This window comes from Tachysurus vachellii, chromosome 11 (genome assembly GCF_030014155.1).
Source record: "Tachysurus vachellii isolate PV-2020 chromosome 11, HZAU_Pvac_v1, whole genome shotgun sequence".
NCBI lineage: Eukaryota > Metazoa > Chordata > Actinopteri > Siluriformes > Bagridae > Tachysurus > Tachysurus vachellii.
The window spans coordinates 12825312-12851544 of record NC_083470.1 but is presented as its reverse complement, the minus strand read 5'-3'; the positions used below and the strand labels follow the sequence as shown (position 1 = coordinate 12851544).

The 26233-nt window shown below is 39.9% G+C and overlaps 1 protein-coding gene across 2 annotated transcripts in view; it reads left to right on the top strand.

The window, feature by feature from the left end:
• Nucleotides 1-23325, top strand: part of ptch1 (patched 1) — a 45478-nt gene extending 22153 nt beyond the window's left edge. The window contains exons 13-25 of one of the 2 annotated variants that reach the window (XR_009649174.1): nucleotides 1482-1600; nucleotides 2487-2871; nucleotides 3522-3831; nucleotides 5931-6073; nucleotides 9040-9223; nucleotides 10460-10740; nucleotides 12067-12204; nucleotides 13284-13426; nucleotides 17203-17302; nucleotides 17710-18015; nucleotides 18132-18678; nucleotides 20547-20669; nucleotides 22074-23325. Coding sequence is in view for 1 of the 2 variants with exons in the window: in XM_060881272.1 (XP_060737255.1) it covers nucleotides 1482-1600; nucleotides 2487-2871; nucleotides 3522-3831; nucleotides 5931-6073; nucleotides 9040-9223; nucleotides 10460-10740; nucleotides 12067-12204; nucleotides 13284-13426; nucleotides 17203-17302; nucleotides 17710-18015; nucleotides 18132-18677 (2655 nt within the window). In the remaining variant the exon portion in view is untranslated. Of the gene's footprint in view, nucleotides 1-1481; nucleotides 1601-2486; nucleotides 2872-3521; nucleotides 3832-5930; nucleotides 6074-9039; nucleotides 9224-10459; nucleotides 10741-12066; nucleotides 12205-13283; nucleotides 13427-17202; nucleotides 17303-17709; nucleotides 18016-18131; nucleotides 18679-20546 lie in introns of both variants that reach the window. The other variant, XM_060881272.1, reaches the window with a different exon arrangement.
• Nucleotides 23326-26233: the final 2908 nt, after the last annotated feature.

Sequence of the window (26233 nt, the reverse complement as noted above, 5' to 3'; positions counted from 1 at the left end):
CTTGTGTGGCAAGCTGTGTGTGTGTGTGTGTGGCAGTCTTCACAGAGTCTCTTCTGTAGCTCCAATCCCTTGCAGACACATGCGCTCTTTATTCTCCCTTCAGTAGTCATTTGTGCACTCACTTTTTCATCACAGAACACACACATCACTCATTCCTAGCACTCACACACTTATAATTTCAGCTCCTTAAAGACACGCAAACACAAGAAGACATCGTTTGTGTGCCAGGGGAAAAACTGAATGAGAGAGAGATGAGTAAGGTGTGTGTGTGTGTGTGTGTGTGTGTGTGTGTGTGTGTGTTGAAGTACAGACCTCTCTCAGCACCTCCAGGCTGTACTGGGCTGCTGCACTCTCTGTGTGGTCTGGCAGCTGAACACAGAGCCAGCCTCCACCCAGGAATGAAAAACACAAAAACCCACACAAGCTGACCAGACCAGACATGCCCTCTCTCTCTCTTTCTCTCTCTCTCTCTCTCTCTCTCTCTCTCTCTCTCTCTCTCTCTCCCTGTTTCTCTATTTCTTTTTCTTGTTTCGAGTCCTTCACTAGCTCCAGCTCTATGCGTTCACAGAAACAAACTTCTAAAGCTGTCTTTCTCAAAAAAAAAAAACTTTCCACTCAGGATATAAATCATGCAAAATTCAAACGCAAACCTTTTTTTCTTTTTTTTTTCATTACATCAGTCTACTTTTGGAGTCTACTTTTACTTTTATCAGTCTAAAGAACAAATAAAGTACAAAATCATCCTAACAGAGAACATAACTAGAACAGTAGTGTTCAAGGTTAGACTTTATCATTATGAGCATTAAGTTGTGAAAAACAAATTCAGTTGAATTAAATGAATAATGCGTTCTAATGACTTTATAATTTTGCTCAGAAAAACTTTGAACATTACTGCAACTATAACAGTAATAAACAAGTTTGGATTTAAAAACTGTAATATTCAGAAAATGTCACATTATAATATTCTTCTCAATTGTTTAAAATGAACCTATTTTCACCATAAAAGTACCAAGTCCTGTATTAAAGAATATGATTTTTTTTGTCTTTGAGAAAGGGAGTGAGGGAGTGAGAAAGAGAGGGAGTGAGGGAGTGAGGGAAGGAGTGAGAAAGAGGGAGTGAGAAAGAGAGAGTGAGAGCAGGAGGGAGAGAGAGAGAATGTTTCCAATTTGCTTTGTGGTCTGATTGTTCCTCCTAGTTCTATAGAAGTGTTTATATAGAATCTCAGAGCAGTATTTAATTGTCTTGGGCTTTGTTTTAATAGATGATTTGCCAAATGAAAGCTCACTTGATATTTCACTGCAGCTCCATGCAGTTGTCTTGAAACGGAACTTGTTTAGTCTGTGTGTAGTTTGGTGTGGGTATAACCTGGCAGCAGTATGTTTTATTTATTTATTTATTTATTCTGTGTGTGTGTGTGTGTGTGTGTGTGTGTGTGTGTGTGTGTGTGTGTGTGTGTGTGTCTCTCTCTCTCTCTATTTCAGGCTGCTGTCGTGGTGGTGTTTAATTTCGCCATGGTGCTGCTCATCTTCCCCGCTATACTCAGCATGGATCTGTATCGCAGAGAAGATCGCCGCTTTGACATCTTTTGCTGCTTCATCAGGTCCCCCCCCCACACACACACCCACACACACACACACACACATTTCTGGAGGAATGTCACTTCTAAGACTTTTCTTTGTAAGTCTCTGTCCTATGAGACAGATGTGCTGAAATGTTCTATTGATTCCAGTTGCAGGAGCTTTTATTCTCTATGGTTAGACAGAAACACACACAGATGCATACAGACATGTTAAACAGCTTCTTTTGTGAGTAGTGGCTAGTATAATTGTAAATATGTGTGAGGTGAGTGTGTGCATGTATGTGTGGCATGTGTGGTTTATGGTATGAGTTACTGCTTCATGTTATTGTGAGGTGTTTTAATCGTGTGTGTGTGTGTGTGTGTGTGTGTGCGCGCCCCCGACCCTCATGTAATACCTGCTCAAGGCTTTTTTTTCATGCTGCTTGCCTGCACTCTTAACTCTCCATCGCGATCCCAGGCTCATGCAGGAAATTGAACCTGAAGCCTTCAGTTTCACTGAAATGCTCACCTCCCAATCAGTAGCCATTGCTTGTTACTGTCGGCTGCCATCAGTTTTCACAGACGTATTGAAAACTACTCAAAATGGCAAATAGATTTTTTTTTTTTAAATGCAAATAAATGAAATACAAAAAAAACTAGAACTCATACTTGCACACAAACACACACGCTCACGTACATTTTAATAGACAGTTTGTTCTGCTTTGTCGAGCGGTATTCAGTTTCAACGGCGAATGATCACGATCATCATGTTTCCAATATCACAAACCCATAATCTTGAGTGTTCATAGACATCTCACGTTTATGTGCTAGTGGTTTGACCAACTGATAAGCCAATGAAAAACATTCAGAAGCTTAGCATTTCTTGGCATTGATTGTGATTTACCTCCTTTGGCCTCCCCCCTTTTAGCCCGTGCTCTAACCGTGTAATCCAGCTGGAGCCTCAGGCACTGGGCGATGTAGGCCACTGCACTCCGCCTCCCTCCTACAGCAGCCACGGCTTCTCTCAGCACACGCACATCACCATGCAGTCGACGGTGCAACTGCGCACCGAGTACGACCCACGCACGCAAGCCTACTACACCACAGCCGAGCCACACTCTCGCATCTCTGTGCAGCCGCTCCACCCCAATCACAACAACAACAATATTAACAACACCAGCTCCACGCGAGATCTCCTCAACCAGTCTAGCGAGGTGCCATCAGGTCACACAGAGCCCTCCTGTTCCCGCTGGACCTTCGCTTCGTTTGCAGAGAAGCACTACGCACCATTCCTGCTGCAGCCTACCACAAAGGTAAAGAGGAAAAAGACACCAGTGTGTTCGAGTAGAAGTTAGCTTAGCGATAAACCAGAAAATTGAATGAAAGGAAATTCATTAAAGTTTTAGTGACCAGAAAATTGAGTTCAAACTCGGGACAGCCACTGTTGGGTCGGATGAAATAATGGCCGACCTTAACTGCCTTCCAAGTCGTGATTTCTGAAAAAAAACGTTTTCCCTTAGTGATTTCCCTTGGCACAGGTTTTGAGGCGTGTTTTTCGGGACCCCAGTCCTTATAACCTCTCTCTGACTAAATAGAACAAAAACATACAAAGTATACAAATAGAACAAGAATGTGTACTCTCTGGGTATTTGGCCTTGATTGAGAACTTCTCTCAGTTGAGTCCAGAGACCCTTGGCAGTCACTAAGCCTGGACGTATTAAGTAAGAATTTCTTGCCAGGTCGAACTTAATCTACTGCAGAGACGGATAGAAGGACAGAGGTGAATGGAAACCAGCTGAAGGATTTAGCACTTGTGCAACCGCTTTGCTTTGTGTAAAAACCCTTTTACAAAAACCACAGACACCTTCTGTGTCAGAAGGGCAGTCATAAAAACTGGAGCTCTGTTTCCAGCCAACGTGTGACTCATCACTCTGTGTGTGTGTGTGTCTGTGTGTGGTCCCAGGTGGTGGTGATTGTGCTCTTCCTGGCACTACTTGGTGTCAGTCTGTATGGCACCACAAGAGTGCGAGATGGCCTGGAGCTGACCGACATCGTACCACGTGAGACGGCTGAGTACGACTTCCTGGGTGCACAGTTCCTCTACTTCTCCTTCTACAGCATGTATGTGGTGACACAGCGGGCAGATTATGCCCAGGCCCAACCGCTGCTTTATGAGCTTCACCAGCGCTTCGGCACCGTCGAATATGTGCTCCGTGACGAGCAAGGCCAGCTACCACTCATGTGGCTCCACTACTTCCGTGACTGGTTGCAAGGTACTACACCAAGCTGACTGCTTTTATCACGTATTGTAACTCACATGCCCTGACTGTGGAGTGTAGAGTGTGAGGTGTGTGATTGTGTTGTCTAAACAGTTAGTATTGCTTTATTTGCTGTTTGTAAACTTATGTTTCGCTGAAGTCATCGCAATTAGTTGCGTCTTTCTTGGACCGAGGGTTGATTGTTCTGTCACTATCAGTCAGTACACCACAGAGAGATCAGTCTCTGTTTAAACGGGTTATGGTGCTCATTAATAACCGAGTCTAGATTCTCTCTCACTTTCTGCGTGTGTTGTGAAAGTATGCGTGTGTGTCTCTTAAAGAATCCCTCTATCAGTCTGCCATCATTAGCTCATCTGTTTTTCACAAATATAAATCCCTCTCCGAAGCCTCTAAGCCATAACACATTTAATGACTTACCAAGGCAGATTAACATTCCAGGGAGGGAGAGTGAAAAAGAGGGGGCTTTTCATTAAGGAGAAAATCCAAATTACTGTACCAGGAGAAGAAAGCCAGGTATTGAATAGGGAACATGACTACAGAAAGTACATTAGAGGGATTGAGGGCATGTTTCTACAGCTGCTGTGATTTGTAGAAATGTTCTGCACCACATACACACTGAATTCTGCGTAATCCTGGGTCGGATTTAATCTTTTAAAAACCCCAGTCAGTTCTGTTCTCTCTCTCTCTCTCTCTCTCTCTCAACGTTCCTGTTTTAATGCCATATCTATGAATGTAAACCCTCCTTTGTTTGCCATAGGCCCAAATTGCATTGCGACTTTTGAGACAACCGCAGACACGTTCGGACTCGCTCTGTCCAGTTTTACACCAAGTTTTGAATCCCTTCTTTATGGTCCCACTGTGCAGTGTTGTTTATTTGAGCCCTGTTTCCATTGGATGTACCCTGAGTGGATGGATGTGTACGTGCGAGTGGGTTTAGGTGCACAGGGAAGGCAGTTAGAGAGGGTGTTAACATTGTGACAAATTTTAAACTGACAGCAAGGCCAGAGGGAGGTAGGTGGTGGGTAAAGCTTTTAGAGCTTCGTATAGAGACACTTAGCATACCGCACCACTTTATACAAATAACACAAGTAGCTAACATATGTAACCGTATGTGATCTTAATTACCCACTCTCTGATTAATAAAATAGTTTATGTTCAGTTACAATATGGATTCATGGCTTCTCAAATTCTTGGTGCCAGTGATCTCTTCCAGAGATTTTAAATATTCATTAGTTAGTAAGTATAAAGCCCTTTCCTTATGATAACGAAAGAATAAATATTTTTTCAGAAATATTTCAAACTAAGAAAAACTTGGTGCAAATGCAATTTTGTTAAACCAAGTACATCTGGATAAGTGCAATGTTCTGGAATAAATGAAAATAATTATGTAAAATGATTGCTCTATTGTAATGTGCACAGTGATCATAAGGCGGTTTTGGAAATTCTTTTACTCTGGAAGAGATCCCTGGCACAGAGAATTAGAGAAGCCCTACAATAAGGCACACAAGTACAACGTGAATCCATATTGTAACTGAACATAAATTATTTTATTAGTCAATAAGTGGGTAATTAATGGTTATATATGGTTACATAACAAACGCTCAATTTGTCAGCTACTTGTGTTAATTGTATAAAGTGGTGTTTAGTGTATTTATTCCAGAGCATTGCACTTATCCAGATGTACTTGTTTTACGTTTTTCTTAGTTTGAAATATTTCTGATTGTTTAAGTATTTATTAGTTAGTAAGAATAAAGCCCCTTTCCTTATGATAACTAAAGAATAACCATAACAACCTTGATACTAATTATTGTTAGATACAAGATTTAGAAACGTGGCCATTTCAAATCATGGCCTGATAGGACTCCCAAAAAAGTTCATTTGTTGCCCTTGAAGTACAGTGTACATCCAGGTGAAGCACTGATGTGGCAATGATGTTAAATAATATACAGAATAAAATGCACGTGAAAAACTCATGATATAGTTACAAACTTGTGGTTTCCAAAATACATTTAATCTGTTTGATCTGTGTTTTTCTGTCGTCAAGTGCCTGTTTTTCAATGTCCTGTGCTATGTGTGTGTGTGTGTTTGTGCAGGTCTGCAAGATGCCTTTGATAAGGACTATGAGGCAGGCAAAATCACACAGAAGGACTACGAGAACGGCTCAGATGACGGCGTACTGGCTTACAAGCTCCTGGTGCAGACAGGTTGCAGAGAGAAGCCGATCAACCTGAACCTGGTGAGCAACCAAACACGTCCCCACGCCTGTTGCCCTCTAGTTCTTTCTCCCCAAAACAATATCATTTTACTGCGCTGTAACACCACAGACTCACTATGCACCCCAATTAGCCACCTGGTTGGCAAACACACTGAACAGAACCCCACATTCATACATCTTGAAGTCGAGGAAGAGGCATCAACAACATGAAAGCAGCACTCCCCACTGAGCTTCAGAGAGAAAGTAGCTCCTATATATCTACCTTTATGGTGCAGCACATTGCTCTGCATGGAGGGGAACATAAGACCGTGACACCACCCGGAGCAGCTTTTACATGCGAGAAATTTTAGGGCTTTGAAATGTGAAATGAATGCGGCTATATTTACGTGCTGGCGTATCTGTAAATAGGCTATTTTGTGTTCTAGTCATTTGGATAGCGTTTAGCGTGCCCTGCCTTTTCTGAGTTTCCAGTTGGAGCCTATGATTTAGAGTTTGCCGTACAGGAAGTACAGCTTGTGATGCATAAAGAGCATTTAGCGTTAATGTCGGGAGTTAGTGGGTTTAGCGGCTTATGCGTGTATATTTTTATCTTCCTCTCTCGTTCTCTCTGTTCTTTCTCTTTTTCTCTGTCTTCATTTTTCTTCTTGTCCCTCCATTCTCTCTCTCACTGATTGCTTTACCGAGCACAGGAATTTAAAGCCCTCGATGGGGCCACAACCCACCTCCTGAAAAAGCAATTAGCCTTTCATTTAAACTGTTGTATCCCTTTGGCTTGGTGCAGGCCCAAACTCAAGCTAGCAAAGGCTCCTGCATCATCTGACTCTTATGAAACGCACACACACACACACACACACACACACACACACACAGAGGCATACGCAAAGGCATTAAATGTGACAGGTTAAAATATTTGTAATGCTTCCAGTTACTGCTCAGTAAGAAATAGAAGACAAGAGGGAAATGTAAACAAGAGAGGTCCAGTGAGGCCGATATACATGCTGTCTTGTCTGCATGTTTACTCCTCCACTTGTCTGCATGTTTACTCCTCCACTTGTCTGCATGTTTACTGTGTTTTTTTTTTTTAAATTTTTGAGTGTGGTTGTTGTACTAAGCAGTCGCCAGAGGAGTGGGGGATGGGGAAATGGGGGGGGGGGTGTTTGAGGGGGGCGCTAAGGCACCCTGCCCGTGTTGGTGTGCGGCCCCGTGATGTCATTTCCTGTGCCTGTGAGTGAAGAGGGGTGGCAGCAGGCCAGAGGGCCGCCGGCCTCGCACTGTCGGCTTCCCGTGACAGCTTGAAGACATACAGTTGTTGCGTATCCTGCTGCTTAATTCGATCCAGATCTTCGGAATCCAAGTTCACTTTTTTCCCCTTTCCCCAAATCTCTCTTCCCTTTTTCTCTCAGAACTGCTGCCGTGTCTTCTTTGAACAGACAGGGAGCATGTTCTGTCTTTTACTCTGTGTGTATTGAGAGGTTTTTCCTGAATATAAAAACAATGACTTTTTTTAATTAAATGGAATTTTTTTAAACAATGGTTTATATATATTGTGTAGGCATATATATTTTGATGTTTTTGACTTTAATATTTAGGATAATTTTTTGTTTCATTTTGTTCAGATTTTCAAAAATACTCATAGCTTACTTAGCACTTTTTTAAATGTACATTTGATACGATACATTGCACCTCTAAAAAATCTAAATACATTTTATTATGGTTTTCCAATACTTCCTTTTTTTTTCATCTGTTGGGCAGTCGCCTGCTGTGACGCCGGGCATCCTGGGTATCCATAGGGGTCAGGAGAAGCAAGTGTTAGGAACATTTGTACAGATGTTGTGTTATTTTTATAGCTCTCCTCCATTTGCTGGGTGGCATTTCCTCCTGTGTTAACAGCGAGGTTAACTGCACACAGGCGCACTCAGGGACTCTGGCCAATTTTTTTATTGTTACGCTAACTCAAGCAATTTCTCTCCCTCGAATACCCCCACCCACTGTACACACACACACATACACACACGCACATTCTCACACACACAGAGTCTCCACCACCTCCTGACTCAGAGACTGTGGATTTATTGTTCTGAAAAGTGCATATGACACAGAGCAACATACCGTAATGGTTTTACCTTCGCAGCAGGTAACACACTAAGCCCCCCTGCATGGAGTGAGTAAAGAAATGAGGGAAAGATTAGTGTGGTTCTGGTGGACTTTCTCAGCCCGTATAAAATGAGGCACATAAAAAAATGCACACTAGCTGACTTATTGTTACATAATTAAAGATATTAGCTAAAATATGAAGTTTGTGTGCTATAACATAATAAAAGAATTGCATCCTTTTTTCAGAAAGATTCATTATGTTTTAAACGTCTTAATTATTACCCTAGCAAAGGATATGGTCATGTTGCTATTAATAAAGATCTAAACACATTCTTTAATCTTTCCAATGTTGATAAATGACTAGTGGACTATGACCTCTGTGTTAGCTCACATTTATGCCATACTCCAGTGAAACAGGAAGTCATGACCGCTTCCTTCACCAATACAAATATGAGTTCCTAAACAAATATGGGCAGTTTGGAGGAAAACTTTTTTGTCTCAGTATTCAGCTAAGTAGCAGACTTTAAACCTATAAAATGGATGTTATTCAGTGAGTTGAATTTATTTATTCTCATTCATCTTTGATACACAATCACAAACATTTTCAATAGCTGCTGAATGGATGGCAGATCAGTCCGTATCAGCGCTCCATGCACACACTCATTTACACCTCAGGGTAATTTAGAATTGCCAGTCCATCTACAAAAATGCTTTCAGGACTTCAATGTCTTTTTTTTCTTCTTTTTTCTAGCAGTGCAATGGAAGTTTTCCTTTGTCTTTCTCTGTGTCTACTATCTCTTCCTTACTTGTATCAATGTTTGCTACTGGTGGTGTGGTGTAGTCTTCTTTCATCTTTCCATCATGAGGTTGAAATTGTGTCTTGCCCTTTTCAGCTCACCAGACATCGGCTGGTGGACGCAGACGGGATCATCAACCCCAAAGCTTTCTACATCTACCTGACCGCATGGGTCAGTAATGACCCAGTGGCCTATGCAGCTTCTCAGGCTAACATTCGTCCTCATCCTCCAGAATGGATCCATGACCGCACCGACTCCATCTCCATCAGCAGGCTCACTAGTCAGTAATACTCTAGTACTTATTCATGTCTGTTCTTCTCTCTAGCCAAATCATACCCAGTATAAAAGCAGAAGTTTTTTCGAAGGCTTCTCTTTGAAAGTGGACTCAAAGAATTGATACAAACTCAGACTATTATTAAGGCAGGAAACTTCCTAGAAGTTTCAGCATTGGGAGCAGAAGTTAACATTTTGATTGGACAGGCTGCAGTAAAACACTAGTCTGGTTACACCCAGAAGCTACTCAGGAACACACGATTGGATAACAACTCAGAGATGGCTTTTCCATGGCAGAGCCTCTGCAGCACAGCTGGCTGCTTTCCAGCTTCTGTCTTAATGGAAATTTATAATGCAGATTACAACGAGGCGAAAGCCATGTTTTAAAAAGTAGTCCTGCATAACCCCACACAGAACACACACACATACTCCATTTACACACACGCCTCTAGACAGATGGTGATTCGGTGTCACATTATTTTGCTTTTATTTGTGAATTTAAGACTGCAAGTTATCCATGTCTGACTATAGTCTGAGGTGGGAAACTCAATAAAGCTCCGCTGTAGAGAGCATTTGGTGATAAGTGGTATAGTTTGTGCAGGTAATAAACATCTCTAAGTGAATGCACATCATTTATTATTTGGATGTTTTACTAAATTGTACAAAGACAGTAAGTGAACAAATTAACGAAATAATAGTCATAATTATATTTGTGACATAAGGTAAGTTACGTAGAAGAGCACACACCACATGTGTGAATGGTTTAAATGGATAACAAGGCTCTGTGTGAGGTCATGTGTGTTCTGGGAAGTAGTGGCAGGGTTGAATTTTGACAGCATAATTACAACAGATCACTGTCGGGGCTGACAGTCAGCAGCATGTTGAGATTTGATAGCTCATAATTTGGCCCCTTCTCTCCTCAAGGCTGGGAGGAAATCTTTATGTCGCTCTGAAATATGTCTTCTTGTGCTTCATTGTGTACATTGTTAATTGGATGATGAGTAGAAGAAGCCAGTGGGAGAGTGGAGTTCTCCTCAGTTTAGCTAAAATAACACACCAATTGGACTGTATATAATACATTATCTTATTGGGGGAAAACCTAATAGTAAAAACAGAAGGTCATGTTCCAAGTCTGTTTCATTCAAATATAATATTATAATACTCATATAATGAAGAATCAGCAAATAAAAAATGACCTAAAGAATGAACAACTAATTAATTATTTGATCATTTTATTCCTCAGTTCCTTCAGCGGAGCCTATTGAATACGCACAGTTTCCCTTCTACCTCAACGGGCTGCGTGAGACACCCCAGTTTGTGGAGGCCATTGAGAGTGTACGTGCCATCTGCAACAACTACAGTCTCCTGGGTGTGCCCAGCTACCCAAACGGCTACCCATTCCTCTTCTGGGAGCAGTATGTCAGCCTACGCCACTGGTTGCTGCTCTTCATTAGCGTGGTGCTTGCCTGTACGTTTCTCGTGTGCGCGGTTTTCTTGCTCAATCCATGGACCTCTGGCATTATTGTAAGTGGTTCTTTCTTTATACTTTTACCTTTGTTTTCTATATATATATATTTGCCTTATATCAGTGCATGTATTATTTATTATAGCACTTTGTATGTTTGGGTTTTGTGCTTTTTTTTTCTTTTTTTAATTTGTCACCTTGTGTGAAATTTCGCCTACAGATCATTTGCTTCATCATATTATAATGTTGTGGCATTATGTGTTTAAGAACAGAGTTAGGCTTCTAACAAGGTGTTAATTATGGATTGTAATTATTTATGTATTATTATTATTATAATATAGCTTTTATTCATGCTTTATAGGCCTGCTTTATTTCTCCTCTTATTTCCCCAATGTTCTGTCACAGGTGCATGTCATAGATAGACTTTTGAGAGTATGTAAAACAGTTTAGAAAATGAGCGGAGGCCCAGGTCAATAGAATGAGTGTTTTTGCAGCCCCAACATTTGTGTTTATCTTACACTGTCAGGTTCAGTTTGTTTAGTCTATGTGGAGAGCTTTGGGGCTTTTCTTTAAAATAAAAAGTGAAGAAACAGAGGTTATCACAGCAACCGCAACACTTTATGTATAAAATATACCCTTTTGTTGCTTTTGCTTGGTCTGTTGTCTCTGTTGAGTTTATGATGAAATAAGCTTCCTTTTCATTCCCACCCCTTGAGTTCATGCCTGAGTGTTGTGTGTTTCAGTACAGCTTGTGTTTTAGCCACTGTGCCTCTGTAGAATAGCCACTTCATCTCCATGCTTTACAGGACAGATTAAAGAGAAAGTTACTGCGCTGCTTTTGCTTGTGCTATCTCGGTTTTGTTCCAGGCCACCAGCAGCCCCTTTGTCAACCCCCACATACGTCCATTGCTTCCGCCTCACTTGTTCTTCCCTCTACCCCAGCACTGTCTTTTCTTTCCCCATAACCCCCACCCCTCTGTCCTTCTTCAAAGGCAGCAGGGCCTCCAAGTAACTCGAGACTCATCAACTGATGATGGCATTTACTTTCCTGTTTCTAAGTGCAAATTAAGCACCTTCACGAAAATTTGTATATAGCAAGCCGGGCCACTTTTTAAAGTCGAAGTGCACTCGTATCATACGTCCCAAAAACCCTCACCTCCTTCTTTGCTGCATTCATGCTATAAAAACTACTGACTGATTGAAGAACTAAACACAAAAGCCTGCCTTTCTGAAAAGAACGACTTTTTGGTTTCGGTGATGAAAGACAGCATATATGGAACATTTTAAAAACAGATAAAAAATAGTTTTGTTATATTAAACTAATTGCTTGATATTTACTTAATGGACCACTGAATATAACATTTTATATACTTGCTATTTTCCAGGTGCTAGTGTTGTCGCTGATGACCGTGGAGCTGTTCGGCATGATGGGGCTGATTGGCATCAAGCTTAGTGCCGTACCCGTGGTCATTCTCATTGCTTCCGTGGGCATTGGTGTGGAATTTACTGTCCACGTGGCTCTGGTGAGTTTGTCTAACGTCTGTCTGATTCACACACACATTCGTCTGCAGCGCTCTCCATTATTATCGGTGCATTTTTAAAAAATGAGCAAAAATGACTGTATTAATGAAACATTACCCACAATAATTCAACAATAGGTGAAACTAGTTAAAAATTAGAACTACTTCTGAAATTATAATAGTTAATTAAAAAAAAAAACATATTAATGAATTAACGAATTAAATACCAATAATGAATATTTTAAGTGATAGACAAATCTCTCGCTGTGTGTATACAGTTCTGTTTACCCACTCACCATGCACTGTTCAGTTTGGGTGTAATACACAATATATCTTTATCCATTTAGCATTAGAAAGTAGTGAACTGATAAAAGCATGGCAAAAAAGAAGCATCTCACAATAAAACATCTGAGCTTCACAATGTGTCCTTAAAACTACATTTGGTATTTTGTGTTATTTTTTTGGTGATGTACATAACCATATTTTATAGTAAAAGGGAACAGTGTACAAGGAAAAGCACTTAATGTGCCACTGTATAAAATGGTGGTGGATTATTGGTTTTTTTTTTTGTTTTTTTTTTTTTTTGGCCGATGGTTCAGGAGTTCTTATAAAGTTGAATGTCACCATGAATTCTGCTAAATACCAGGATATTTCTGCTTAAAACCTGGTTGCTTCTGCCAGGAGGTTGAGACTTGGCCATAAATAGAGCTTCCATCCAGATGAAGAGCCAAACAGACTTCCAAGTCAGCACAGAAATTGGGGAGGGGATGGAAAGAAATCCAAAAAAATCAATGTATGAAGATTGATCTCAGTCATAAAAAAGCTGTGGTCTGAAGTTCTCATGCATAAACAGAAGAATACTGTATATAGAATATTAAAATAATTTAAAGATCTGGCCTAAGACCCTGATTTAAGTGTCTCCAGCCTTGTTAGACATTACAGGTAGAGACTACATGCTGTTATATTATATATTGGTATTCTTTTTAATATCTGATTTAGCTCATTTTCAATAAGTGTATAATTCTGGAGGGTGCTGTCAATGCAGGTTTGGTTGCGTCCTAACTTCTCAGTGCTCCATACAGGCCTTCCTCACTGCCATAGGGGACAGAAATAAGCGAGCGGTCTTGGCCCTGGAGCACATGTTTGCCCCAGTTCTGGATGGAGCCTTCTCTACCCTACTTGGAGTGCTCATGCTGGCAGGATCCGAGTTCGACTTTATAGTCAAGTAAGGACACATAGGCACACAAAAGCTGTGATTATGAATCAAGTATGAACCAGTTCCCTTCTCTAAACCCTTATGTTGTGATCAAGTCAGAACAGCCAGCGAACAAAACGGAATGGTTTTCCACTCCTTGACTTTTTTTGTAAATTACAGGATTATTTAATTGGGCTTGTGTGAGATAATTGTTCCCCCAGTTTATCATTTACCACTTAATAAAATTGGGATAAAAATTGTATTTTTCTGAACCTAAAAAATACAGGAAAACAAGCATTTTCCAAAATCCCATAAATTTCCAGCATGTTTAATAACCTGTTTAATTATCATCACAAATGACATCACTTGTACAGCATTATATTTGACACATCATTGTAGGATTATTTCATTTGGGTTAAAGAATCTGATGCTTTCGTTACCATTTTTCAGAATGCTTTTGGCAAATACTTGAGTGATAACTCACACTTAACTTACTCCAGTGTTACGTTTCCTATAGAAAATGTGTATAGGTTGGAAACATGATAGAAACCAAAGTAAACACTGCTGGATATCGTTGTATGATATCATAATATATCATGTAAAGGTAAATAAATTGTTAAATTGCACAAGCCTAATTGTAACTTTTTGCCTTAGATGAAAACTATGTTATAAAATACCTCTGCTAAAATGTCCAAGCTTTCTGCATGAGCATGCATGTTTTTTGTCTTGTGTGATTTGCCTTTCAACCACTTTTCCATATTTAAGCATTTGCTATTTTCATAACCCAAATAAACAAACTGGTATCGATTCTGTGTGATTACTAAATAATTTAAATCGTTACTAAAATCATAATGTAAATTCTAGATTGCTGAAACATAAATAAATAGCATTTCTGGCTTTGGGATATCCACCAACAAGCCAGCAACGTTTAAAATGTTTTACAGGTGGGAATTATGCCAGTCTTACATTTAAGCTGTAATTTTCTCTCTATTTTAGAAAAATGTAATTAAATTATAATATATAATTTAATATATAAATGCTTGGTGATTCAAATTTGTTTAGTGCTGCCCATCTCACACACACACACACACACACACACACACACACACACATCTCTATCAACAGACCACACTGGGGCCAAAGTAACTCATTGAGCTCCCATTGAAACATAGCCATTATTTTTTCACCAAACAACCTCCTCTTTACACACACACACAGACACACACACAGGCACTACTCCTCACAATAATGGAAAAAAGCAAAGTAAAAACATTGGGTTCTGTATTTTTCTAGCGTTGCAGAAATAAATGTTTCCCTGACTTTCCCCTGTCAGGGCTTTGAATGTTTTGAGTGTAAACAGTTGAGACGCGTAGCTCGTCAAGGTATGTTCTCAGTCGTTTTCACTGGGGAGACACGGCTCTCGACTGCTGCTCAGAATTCTCAGTTCAGTTGCGCTTTGGCATGAGATTTGTTAAAATTTACTGCACAGTTCATCACAGAAAAGGTCTTTGGTGTTTGTCTTCATCGCTGGCAATATCACTCAAGTGTGGAAAAATCACACTCCTTAAAGTTTGTGTTCAGTCTGACTCAGCAAAGTCCTCCATAATTCAGAAGTTGGGAGCTTCGTGTTTTCTCAAGTTAATTTTGAACATTTTGATGTTTATAATGATGGCTTCACGCACCAGTACGCCAACACAGGTGCACAAGTCTTAGGCCCTGTCCCAAATGGTGCTCCAAGCCTCCTGGTCTCCTTCTTAACCTTTTAGAAGATGCAAGGGTGTAGAAGCAAGTATCTGTTTTCTGTTGTGCTGAAATGCTAAATTAAGAGTAAACAGCTAAATTAAATACAAAAACGAAATAGATTTTCACCGTTGTTGTTTGACATCACTATATCCACCTTATCTTGCTCTTCAAAAACAAGTACATCCACTGTGGTCCTTGCAAAATAATAATCCCAAAGATTCTTGAGTTAGAGATGCTGCTGAATCTGCCTTCACTAAGGGGTGCAGTAAGGGTACATAGAGGATGCTTGTGAGCATTAAACTAAGAAATTAAACACCTTTCAGCCTCACAGATCTAATAGCCATAAACAAGGAATGCTGGATTGCTATTGCACCAGTGTGTTCACAATGTGCTGACATAAGGGGGAGTTCTATAGAAGCACAACATTTGTATTATAAAATGCATAAACTGATTAACACTTTGCTCAAAAAGTGGGTAGTTGTGTAGGAATGGAATAGTACAATATGGTAGTTGTGTAATGTAGACCAACTAACAACGGTCAAGGTGTTACTTATCTGATTTCTTCTAAGGCAGTTTGTTGTTTTATATGAATTGCATTTTATCTAGAGCAAATTAAGTTGCCTTATTCCTTTTTGGAGAACATTTTATTTTTGCTTATTTAAAAAAAATCCATTGCACTTTAAGTTCCTTGCGATGTTAATTTGGTTGGTGTACTTGACCAAAAACTTCTCCATCGTCCAGCTCTGAGAAGGGGATTTTATAAATACAGTTTCTCTGAGTGATACGGTTGTCTCATAGACCTATCCTGTGGCTGCAGGGCTGGAGAAAGAGCTCTTCTCTCCCTGTGTGGCTGCAGATGGACATTGTTCAGGTGTGAAAGCCTGGTGGCGGAACTGCATCAGTTTAGTCTGAGACCCAGCTGTGCTGCATATCAACTGGCAGGAGATTATACACACACACCACACACACTAATGCATATGCACGCACACACTCACACACATGCGCTTGTAAAAATATGTTTTAAACATAAATGGCTGAATGCCAGTGATGGCTCTGGCTTGGTGTCCCCCTTTTCTCAGTGGTTTGCTCTCGAGCCTGTGGACCAGCGTTCACCTTTGCACATCCAAACTTTGGGAGAGGAAGAGAAGAGGGGGAGTGTACCTGAATGGCCGACGTTCTGTCTTCAGATTCTTTTTAAAAAGCCTCTTATAAGTCCCTGCATTTCATTAATTAGGTGAAAGATGGTAGCTGTAATTTGAGCTGCTGTAGTTTGCACAGACGCGTTGCTGGCCTAGAGAAAAGTAAAGCTAGCTATAATGAATTGAGAGAAGGAAGATGGCAGGGGGGATTTGTCAAGGAGGTTTGGTGAGGGTCTTACCTGATACTCCAGAGATTTAATTAGACCAAGGGATTGTGAAAGGCAAGAAAATTTCACAGAGGCTTAAAGAGAGAGGACAGAGACAGAGAGAGTGAATATGAGCTTGAGGCCAAGCAAGAGGGGCCTGTAGCTTTTCCTCCTCTCTTCCTCCTAGACTAAATTGTTTAAATTCTATACCCTTCATTTCATTTGTTTGCTTCTGCTTTCTTTCTTCCTTTTTTCTCGTTCTTTTTTTAAAGAGCAAGGGAGAGAGGCCCCTGTCCCTTTGTGATTCATCTCTTTCCCAAGTCCTCTACTCCACATTCCTTCCCACTTCGCTTTAGCCTATGTTTGCTTGTACTCTGCTCACCCCTCAAAAAAAGAAAAGAAAACTCTCCCTCTTTTCTTCCCTCTTTTTTCCATGCCTTTGAATTAACCAACTAATTATGTCTCCAGCTTTTCTGTCCTGCTCTCTAAAAAGACTAGCCCTCTTTGGAGTCTTTGTCTGGCACAAGGTAAAACTAGTTTTTAAGCTTGATGATTATTTCCTGTTTGTGTGGGGTGTGAGGTGGGGGTGCCCAAGTGTGTGTTTTGTGACATTACAAATATGTTTAAGACTTTATTTATTGTCTTATTATTTATTTATGCATTGAAGTTTTAATATCCAATTTTCCCCATTTAAAATGATTTTCTCTGTTGTTTGCAGATATTTCTTTGCTGTATTGGCCATCCTTACTGTGTTGGGGGTCCTGAATGGCCTGGTGCTGCTCCCGGTCTTATTGTCCTACTTCGGCCCTTATCCTGAGGTAAGAGGATTGCTCCTGTCAAGTCAAGCACCACGATATATCACAGCTATGCAGAGCCACCAGGCAGGGATGTGCTCCGCACACAAAGCACAGCTCTAAACTCAATACCTCCAGCTCTGTCTCATTTCAGATCATGCCTCCTACCCTTAATTAACTAATTCAGCCCTTTCTTATCTGTTGGAGAGATCTGGAGAAACATATATTAGGTTAAAATGGAGTAAATTATATTCCTAGCTATAATTCCTAGTTGAAGATGTTTTGCAACATACGACAGTAGGAGTGCTAACTATATATATGTGCACAACTAGTCACTGTGATATTAATATTTACATAACATTGTAACAAGTTTAGTTACAAAAGAGGCCTGATCATTTCTGAAAATCAGCCTGTTTTTCATGTGTGTTAAGGTGTCTCCGGTGGACGGACGTAGCCGATTGCCCACTCCAACTCCAGAGCGTTTTCCTCCAGTGGTGCACTTCACCATGCAGCCAAACCACACTACTACTTCAACCACTGGAACTGGCTCAGACTCGTCCGACTCGGAGTATAGCTCCAACTCCACAGCGTCGGGCATCAGCCATGAGCTCAAGCACTATGACCTCCAGACCAGCAGGGGGCGAGCCACTCGATCTGAATTTGATGATGTGCGGCTTAACACTGGGCCAAAACCAAGCGTTTATCGTACAGAGCCAAACGTTTTACCGTCTTACTCAGTAAGAGAAGAACATTACAATTATAATAGCATTTTTGTCAATCGTGTAATGGCAATAAAATGTGTGTGCAGACATTCTGTGTACCATATTCAATGTGTGCAAACGTTTTTTTACAGGCTGGGAGAACAGACTCCAAACAGCAGCCACACTACCGATCCACTCACCCTCCTCACACTCAGGATACTGGACCTCCGCTTACTCGTCGACACATTGGTCGTGAACCCAAGCGGGACGCAGGGCCCAGACAGGCTCCTCCTCCTCATAGGCGGCGCACGGACGCATTTGAAAGTGCCAGCCCTTATGGGTCCAGAGAACATTCGGCAACCCGCCAGCCTTACTCCCATAACACTTACTCTCACTCCATGCACCCTGGATCAGGCTCCACCTTCTGCCAGCCCATCACTACTGTGACTGCATCAGCCTCAGTTACAGTGGCTGTGCACCCAGGCGTGCCTGGCCAGGGAGCCCCCTACCCCTGCTACCCTTCCAGTGACAGCTACCCCTCTTCAGAGGAAACCTATGCTCGTGACACGCACTTCCCCGACCCACATGTGCCCTTCACAGAGCAGCGCTACAGTGCAGACTCCACAATGGAGGGCTTGGAGCTGCAGGATTTAGAGTTGACTTCTCACACTGAGCGCCACATGGATGCCTCCAGCTGAGGTGAGCTTACCTCATACTTTGTTACATCCTAAACAACAAACCCAAGGACAATTATCCAACTACAGTGCCCCCAAACACCTAAAATGGAACATGTTAATGCAATCCTATAGAAAACGACCCTACTCCAGATATTTTTATAATCATTTTATTTCTATATTGTCTTAGTTCTCATCTATAATTCTTTTCTGTTTTAAGCTAGGTCTTAAGTGTTAAATTATACATGGTCTTAAATTTGATGTTAAAACATGCCTAAATGCTCCGGCATATTTTAAACTTGTGGTCTGTAACATATGGTCGGTCTCCAAACATGGACAGCTTCATGTTTTCAATTTCCGAACATGCACAAACATGGAAAGTTTCCCAGTATGTATAAGTCGAAGCTCATTTTACACCAGACACAGTAAGTGCACTGTACGAACACTACAATGTTTAAGGACATATGAGGACAATTTTACTGATACCCTTGAGTCTCTGTTACATCATTTTAGTAAAAAGCTTTATACTATTGGACAGCATGTACATAGTCTGACAGCATGCAACAAATAAATCTCTAGGTAAAAGCTTTAAAAAAAAACCTCTTCTCTGCAGGATATGAGTTATGGACACTGGTATTCTGTATTTGATCTTTGACATGATATAGGAGTTTATAGCTTTGTGCACTCTGTACACCAGAGCTGTGTTTGTGTTGAACTCTGACAGCCACAACACCTAAATTCACATTTTATTTCATACTTTATTAGTACTTAATCTTAGTCTTGCTGAATTTGTGGCTGTCGAAAGCCCGCGAAATGCCATGCAGCCAGATGACGCTATAATAAATTTCATGTTTATAGTTCCCCTATAACGTTCAAGGTTACTGTATAAAAAGACCGTTCTGGAAACATGTAGCAGATCAAAGCAGGTAAAAAGTAAATACACTCTCGAGCAAACACCTTTGATATTATTTGGCTTAATGTGCTTTGTAGAAAAGCCCATTCCCAATGTAGTCCCCTTTGCTGTTATATTAATCTTCACTCTTCTGGGAAAGCTTCCTGCTAGATTTTCGAGCATGGCTGTAGGCATTTGCTCATTCAGCCACAAAAGCATTAGTGAGGTCAGGAAGTGATGTTGGTGAGGAGACCTGGGACACAGTCAGTGCTCCAATTCATTCCTAAAGGAGTTCAGTGGGGTTGAGCTTTGCTTTGTTCACAGGGGCATTGTCATGCTGGAACATGATTGGACCACCTTAGTTCCAGTGAAGGGAAATTGTAATTCTACAGTATACAAAGACATTCTATACAATCCTATGCCTCTAAGCTTGTGGTAAGGGAAGGCTTACATTTGTGTGCCAATGCCTGCTGTCCATAAACTTTTAACCATGTAGTGTATGTTAGGCCCTGGGGATGGTCCGTAGATATGTAGGTTAATCATAACGGCTATCGTGTTAAAAGATTTAAACGCCTCATGGAAAATGTGGCACCTGCAGCTTTAAGATGAACAAAAATAAATAGTATCTAATAAAATGTGATTACTACTCATTTTCTGCCGTCTTCAGTTTTATAATGAGCTTAATTACAGCTAGTAACTCATCAGGTTTATTTACAGTTCCAACTTCCTGACCTTGTCAATAGGCAATTAATCCAAAGAAACCAACTAAATGTCGGTGCTAGCAGCTTTGCAGCTTTGCGTTTAGCAACATTATGTATATGTCTGGTCACTCCCCCGAAACGCCCCCTTTCCACCCCCTAATAGCCATGGGTGCTACTATCGTACTATCATTGAGGGCACTACAAGTTTATGGCATATTGTGATATCATATAAAGTAATGATATCAATTTCAGATGCGGTTAAATAGCTCCATTAACTCTGCTTTGTTTTTCCTCCTGCAGTGGCTGAATGTTGAAGCACAAATGGCCAAAGATGGGACGTCTGCTTTCTGAAGTAGAGGAGAAATGGTGCTGCAGAGCGAGGCTACTTGGCAGTGCTTCACTCTGTTACTGTATAGCTCTAATGTATGTCTACCTTAGATTATTCTATAAATATTTAAAAAATGTGTATACAAGTGTAAATACAGGCGAGAATAGTTATAATTGGACCTGGCTCGGTGTCGTCAGCCTGGGTGGTGCGTGCGTGTGTGCGTGCAAGTTGTGATTACTGTCTCTCCCTTCATGTGTGTATCTGTGCCATGAGGAAGCTTCATCTTAGACACACTTCTCAGCATCCAGATGGTGCTGCTTGAGATGTTGTTATAATGTACCTGTATAATTCTATGCAATGATTTATGAATTGGTGTGTAAGAGTGAGCCAGTATATGTGTGTGCGTGTGTGTGCGCGTGCATGTGTACAGACAGCATGCTCACACACACACACACAAACATGTTTAATGAATGAGAGTACATATTTGAAGTGTGTATGTGCACCCTAAACAAACATTATGATTCATTTCAGGGCAAACTGCATTCTTTCAGCCAGCTGATCAAAAAATAGTAATATTCTCATTTGGATTTTTCATGTTTCTGAAACACCTGTCCGAAAATACCCATGCATTTCTACAGGGATTTTGTAAACTTTATTTTTTTATTTTTATTTTTTTATTTTTATTTTTTGTAAATTTATTATTATTATTATTTTTTTTTTTTTTTACAAAGTGTATATTGGTTAATATATTAACTGTAATTACTGTGTAGTCTTTTTATGGACATATTATCAGACCTCATAACATGAAGTCAGGTCCTTTAATGCATCACTGTGTGGGAACTGCAAACAGACAAGCACCATATATGTTTGTGTGGGCGTGCACGTGCATGATGGGTTTTGTGTGTGTTGAAGTAGAATGTATGCTTTATACAAATCTTAATTTGCTTATCACAAACCTGTGGTAGAAGAAAAAAAGAAAAAGAATCGCTGTTTATCAGTGAAGCACGCCATGCGTGAGAATTTAGAAATGAAGAAAGTTTAGAGAGCTTCTGCATGCGGCTCTGCTGTGCTCTGCCTCAAAATTTTCCTGTCCTTCTGGCTCGTTTCGAGTCGGTTGACTGTAAAACATGGCCATTTAGTGTGGAGCCTTGCTTGCGCTCGAACTGAATTACTGTCAAATCATTAACAGAGTAGCGTAGCAGTATGGGTGCAGTTCTCTCCTGACTGGCAGTGGTACTGTACACTCTGTAGCATTCCTCTCTCCTCTTTTTCTTTTACAGTAGAATGGCATTATTTCTTTATTTCTTTATTATTGATGCTTTATTACACTAATACACCTAAACCTCATGTGGTGTAACCAGCTGTAGTCTCTGACAACACAGTAATGTAAGCTAATATGTCGATGAGCAGCATGCAGGGTTTGACCACTAAATGGCCGAACTTGACCAGCTTTTTCTTTTTTTTTTTTTTTTTTTTTTTTTTTTTTTTTTTTTTTAAAGGTCCGTCCACCTTCTCTGGCCCCAATTTAGCACGTGCAGCTCTCTCCTCTGACCTCAGCTCATAAAACTCTACAACACAATGCTATGACACTAATTGGAAGTTCCTCCTTCGACCGCCAAATGGCGCATACAAGTGCTTCTGGGGTCAAGGGTCAGGAAGCCCCCAATTCACTCTGGGTCTGGTGTGTGTTATGAGGTGTGTGTGTGTGTGTGTGTGCGCACATGTGCGAGTGTATGGTTTACACTTCTGATCAAACCTCCCTCCCCCCCTCCTGTATGACTTCCTGTTAGACACTAGCATGTCAGAATTCACTTTCTTTGTTCTTCCTTCTTTTTCCTGTTTTGGTGAAGGTCCTGGCCTTTCGTCCACCGCTTGTGTGCGCTGTGTGTTGTGTTCTCCTAAAATGTCACATTGGCAGAAACAGGAGAGAATCATGGCTGGCAACTATTGTTATACAGTTTTTATATTCTGTTATTTTTTTACCTTTTTTTTGTTTGCAATATTTATATTTTTGTATTATAAGATATTGTGTTTAATAATGGTCTTAATGCCAGTTTTAACAATGCAGGGATCTTTATGTCTGTCTAAAAACACTATTACGTTTTTTTTTGTGTTCTTTCATTAATGGATATTGATGTGTATAAAGTGCTTACTAATGTTAAATAGGAAAAAGAGTATATAACATTTACAATACAGATTCTTCACAGCTCTTAGAGGATTTTAAAAGGAAAATGATCAATGTTTTTTTGTTGTGTTGGTTTTTTTTTTTTTGTTGTTTTTTTTTAACAGACTGCCATTTTTTTCCTCAGCCGGTGTGGATGTATGTCATTTTCAGTTACAAAGATAAATGTATGCCATATAATTTATTTATATGAAAATTTATTTTTGTAGTGTACATAGTAGTTGTCAATCTATTTGACAGAAGTATATTTTAAAGAGTTTATATGTAATGCTACCATTGTTTTTTTTGTTTTTTTTGTTTTTTTTTTTACTTTTTTTATTATTATTTTGTGAGAACATAACAGAGACAATAAGTCATTAAGGTGCACACTTTCACTGCTAACTTGTTCTCAGACAGCTAAAGTGCCCTTTTACAGTGTTACCATAGAACAGAGTGAATGAACTCTGAACAAACTGGGCTCGGGTTTTGTGAAAAGCTAGCCATGAAAGTAGAATAAATATGTACTAGCTCTCTAAATAATAATGTTCAAACACTGATAGAATTCTAACAAATAAAAATATTATAACTTATTTGTCTTATTTTTTTGTTATAAATAAATAAGCATATCTAAAACATGATGTACAGTAGCTACATGGGGCGGTTCCCTGATTTCACATAAAATTCACACTTTTTTGGGTAATATTTCAAGATTGTTTATATATAAAGGACTTGTTTCTAAAGGTTTAGCTATGATAATGAACGACATACATAAATGATCAAACTAACTGAATATCAGATATTATGAAATGGCCACACTGACAACAAATATTTACACATTTAAATTTGGCTCATGACGTACCACACTTTATAAGATAAACCGATCTTGAATTAGTGACTGAAAATGTTGTTTTTTGCATTTTTTACATCAAAATATTTCTTAATTGTGGAAGACTCCGAGGATGTTTGGGGATGAAAATAAAAAGTGAGGTCCAGCAGCATTATCTTGCTTTACACTAGCTGACATCTGGCCACAGAGCTGTGCTCTTTCCCTCTAACAGCAGGCTTTTCCTTCTGCTTATGATTGTGATTGACAGTTTTATAGACTTCAAGGAAATTGGTTGTAGTTACAATACAGCTGGTGTGCTCAAAGTAATGAAATGGGGTACATGGACTTGAAAAAATACGGAGTGATGGAAACTGATTCAGGGTGACCCCCTGTAACTGGCTGCATGGGTGGTGGCCATTTATTATTCATGCACCGGCATTTCCGAGCTTGTTTCCACCTACTGTACCCTGTGATTGACCGAACTGATCCGCTGGGCTAATGGTTGATGGCCTGTGTAATTTCTTTTTACGGCCTGTACGAGGCATTAGCTATGATTGGCAGCCAATCAGCACTGACAAACAGGTCATGTGATGTGTATTGGATTATAGGATGTAACAAAAAAATTAGAGTAAGAACTGATTTCAAGGCCATTTATTTCTGTGTTTGGAGTTGTTCGCCACTAATACTATCTGGGACACAATTGTGGCATCTTGAAAATGTATGGACTTGCCTCAATTACTTTAATAAACTAAATGTATGGAAAAATCATGTTAGGGCTGCAAACAATTATTTTGATAATCAATTCATCTTTCATTTTATTCTCATTAATCGATTAGCTAGTTTAGAAACATCTAAAACTATACACCAAAAACTGGTTTCTAAACACACTTTTGTGACTACATGTCAGTGAGTCTAATGGACAGACCAGACCTGGCTGTATTTTAAGTTTTCAACTTCAACTGTTGTGCAATACTTTACTAATATTTAATATTTTTTTGTTGTTATGAAATCTCAATCTTTTATTGATCAGTTTAGTTTATATAAGTACTATGAAAGCTGGAATACAGTTTGAAATTGTCTGAACAGCCCAGTCAGTGTTTGGTGATTTGTTTTGGATTTTCAGCAAAGTGAAATGTTATTTCACTTTGTATTAAGACAAATTTTATATTACAACACAGTCAGAAGACCCTAGTTATTTCAAATAGCTTTGCTACTTGTGTTGTGAAATGAAATATCATTCCACAGTCCACATGCACACAGTTTTATTCTTAAAATAAACCAACAATTAAAATGAATTTCAAGAACAATTCTTTGATTTATTTATCAAATAATTTTAACAGATTTGATCAGTTCAAGGTCAGTTGCTTGATGCAGCACCAGTTTGTATGCATTAGAAATTAATGTATTACTGAATGTTTCTTACTACTAATAACAAATAAATTAGATATTTTGTTAATAATTACACGTCCCAGAGAGAGAGAGAGAGAGAGAGAGAGAGAGAGAGAGAGATGCATGATATAACCTCAAACTTACTGAAAATTATTAAAGTCTAGAACTACTGTATGACTATGACTGTAAACACAGGTCCATCTTTTGTCCCTCTATGTGAGCTGATGAATTAACCTGGACTATATTCTGATGTTAATCTGTGTTGTTTTCCTGTCCTACTAATGAAACCTGAGTGTGACAGACAGAAAGTCCTAAGAGGGAAGCAAAGGAACGAAGTAAGTCTTCTGTTGTCGAGCTGTTCGTTCAACAAGATGGTCAAAAGCCCCACAGGTATGCTGGAGGTTTGCAAAGTGTTTATCATAAAACATGTTATACATACAAGTTGTCAGGTATTCATGCCTACACTGGGTCAGATGACGCTTGTGTAAACAATGTTGTGCAGCTGGCTTATGTTCAGATGATCACAATAACTCAGTCATTCCCGTGCGAAGAGCCTCCAGTGTTGCATTAAAGACCTTTGATAATTCCCATAATAGAAGGTAATTCATCTGAAAGTAAAACGAAGAATCCATTTTTGCACGAGACAGCTGCAACAGAATGAGCTCCCTCTTCACAGCCTCTCAGCACGAAGCTGGGAACCATTAATGGAGGAATTCAGAGGCCCTGAAATCACACATCTCATCACTCAGAGAGAGGGAGAATGAGAGAGAGAGAGAGAGAGAGAGAGAGAGAGAGAGAGAGAGAAGGTGTTTATTTTTCAGCTCTGGGAGCTGTACACCAGCTGTTAGGCAACGGCAGGCTCAGATTTGAATAGGAACACCCAGAGGAGTATTACAGCCACCACCACTTTCAGCCAGGAGTGAAGTCAAATCTGATGCTGCATGAATGTTTTAACGCCACTTGCTCCTGTGCCAGAAAGTGATGGTATGACATGCATCCTCTGAATCCACAGTTTTAAGAGAGATACGTAATGTGTCAGAGACAAAGAGGCATTGTTAGTAGTGCATGATGTATTAGTAGTAGATGAAGTGTTCACTGGCACACTGAGTAGCAGACAAGCAATCATGTAATTTGCCGTGTTTCTGGCAGAGCCTCTGTGGAACTACCAAGAGACACTTTGAGTAGTTCAGTTTTACAGTCAGTATTTCCTTAATAGTTGTAACCGTAATTGTTTTCCAAATGAAATAAGGATTGCGCTGACCTACCACACAGTCCTGACAGGC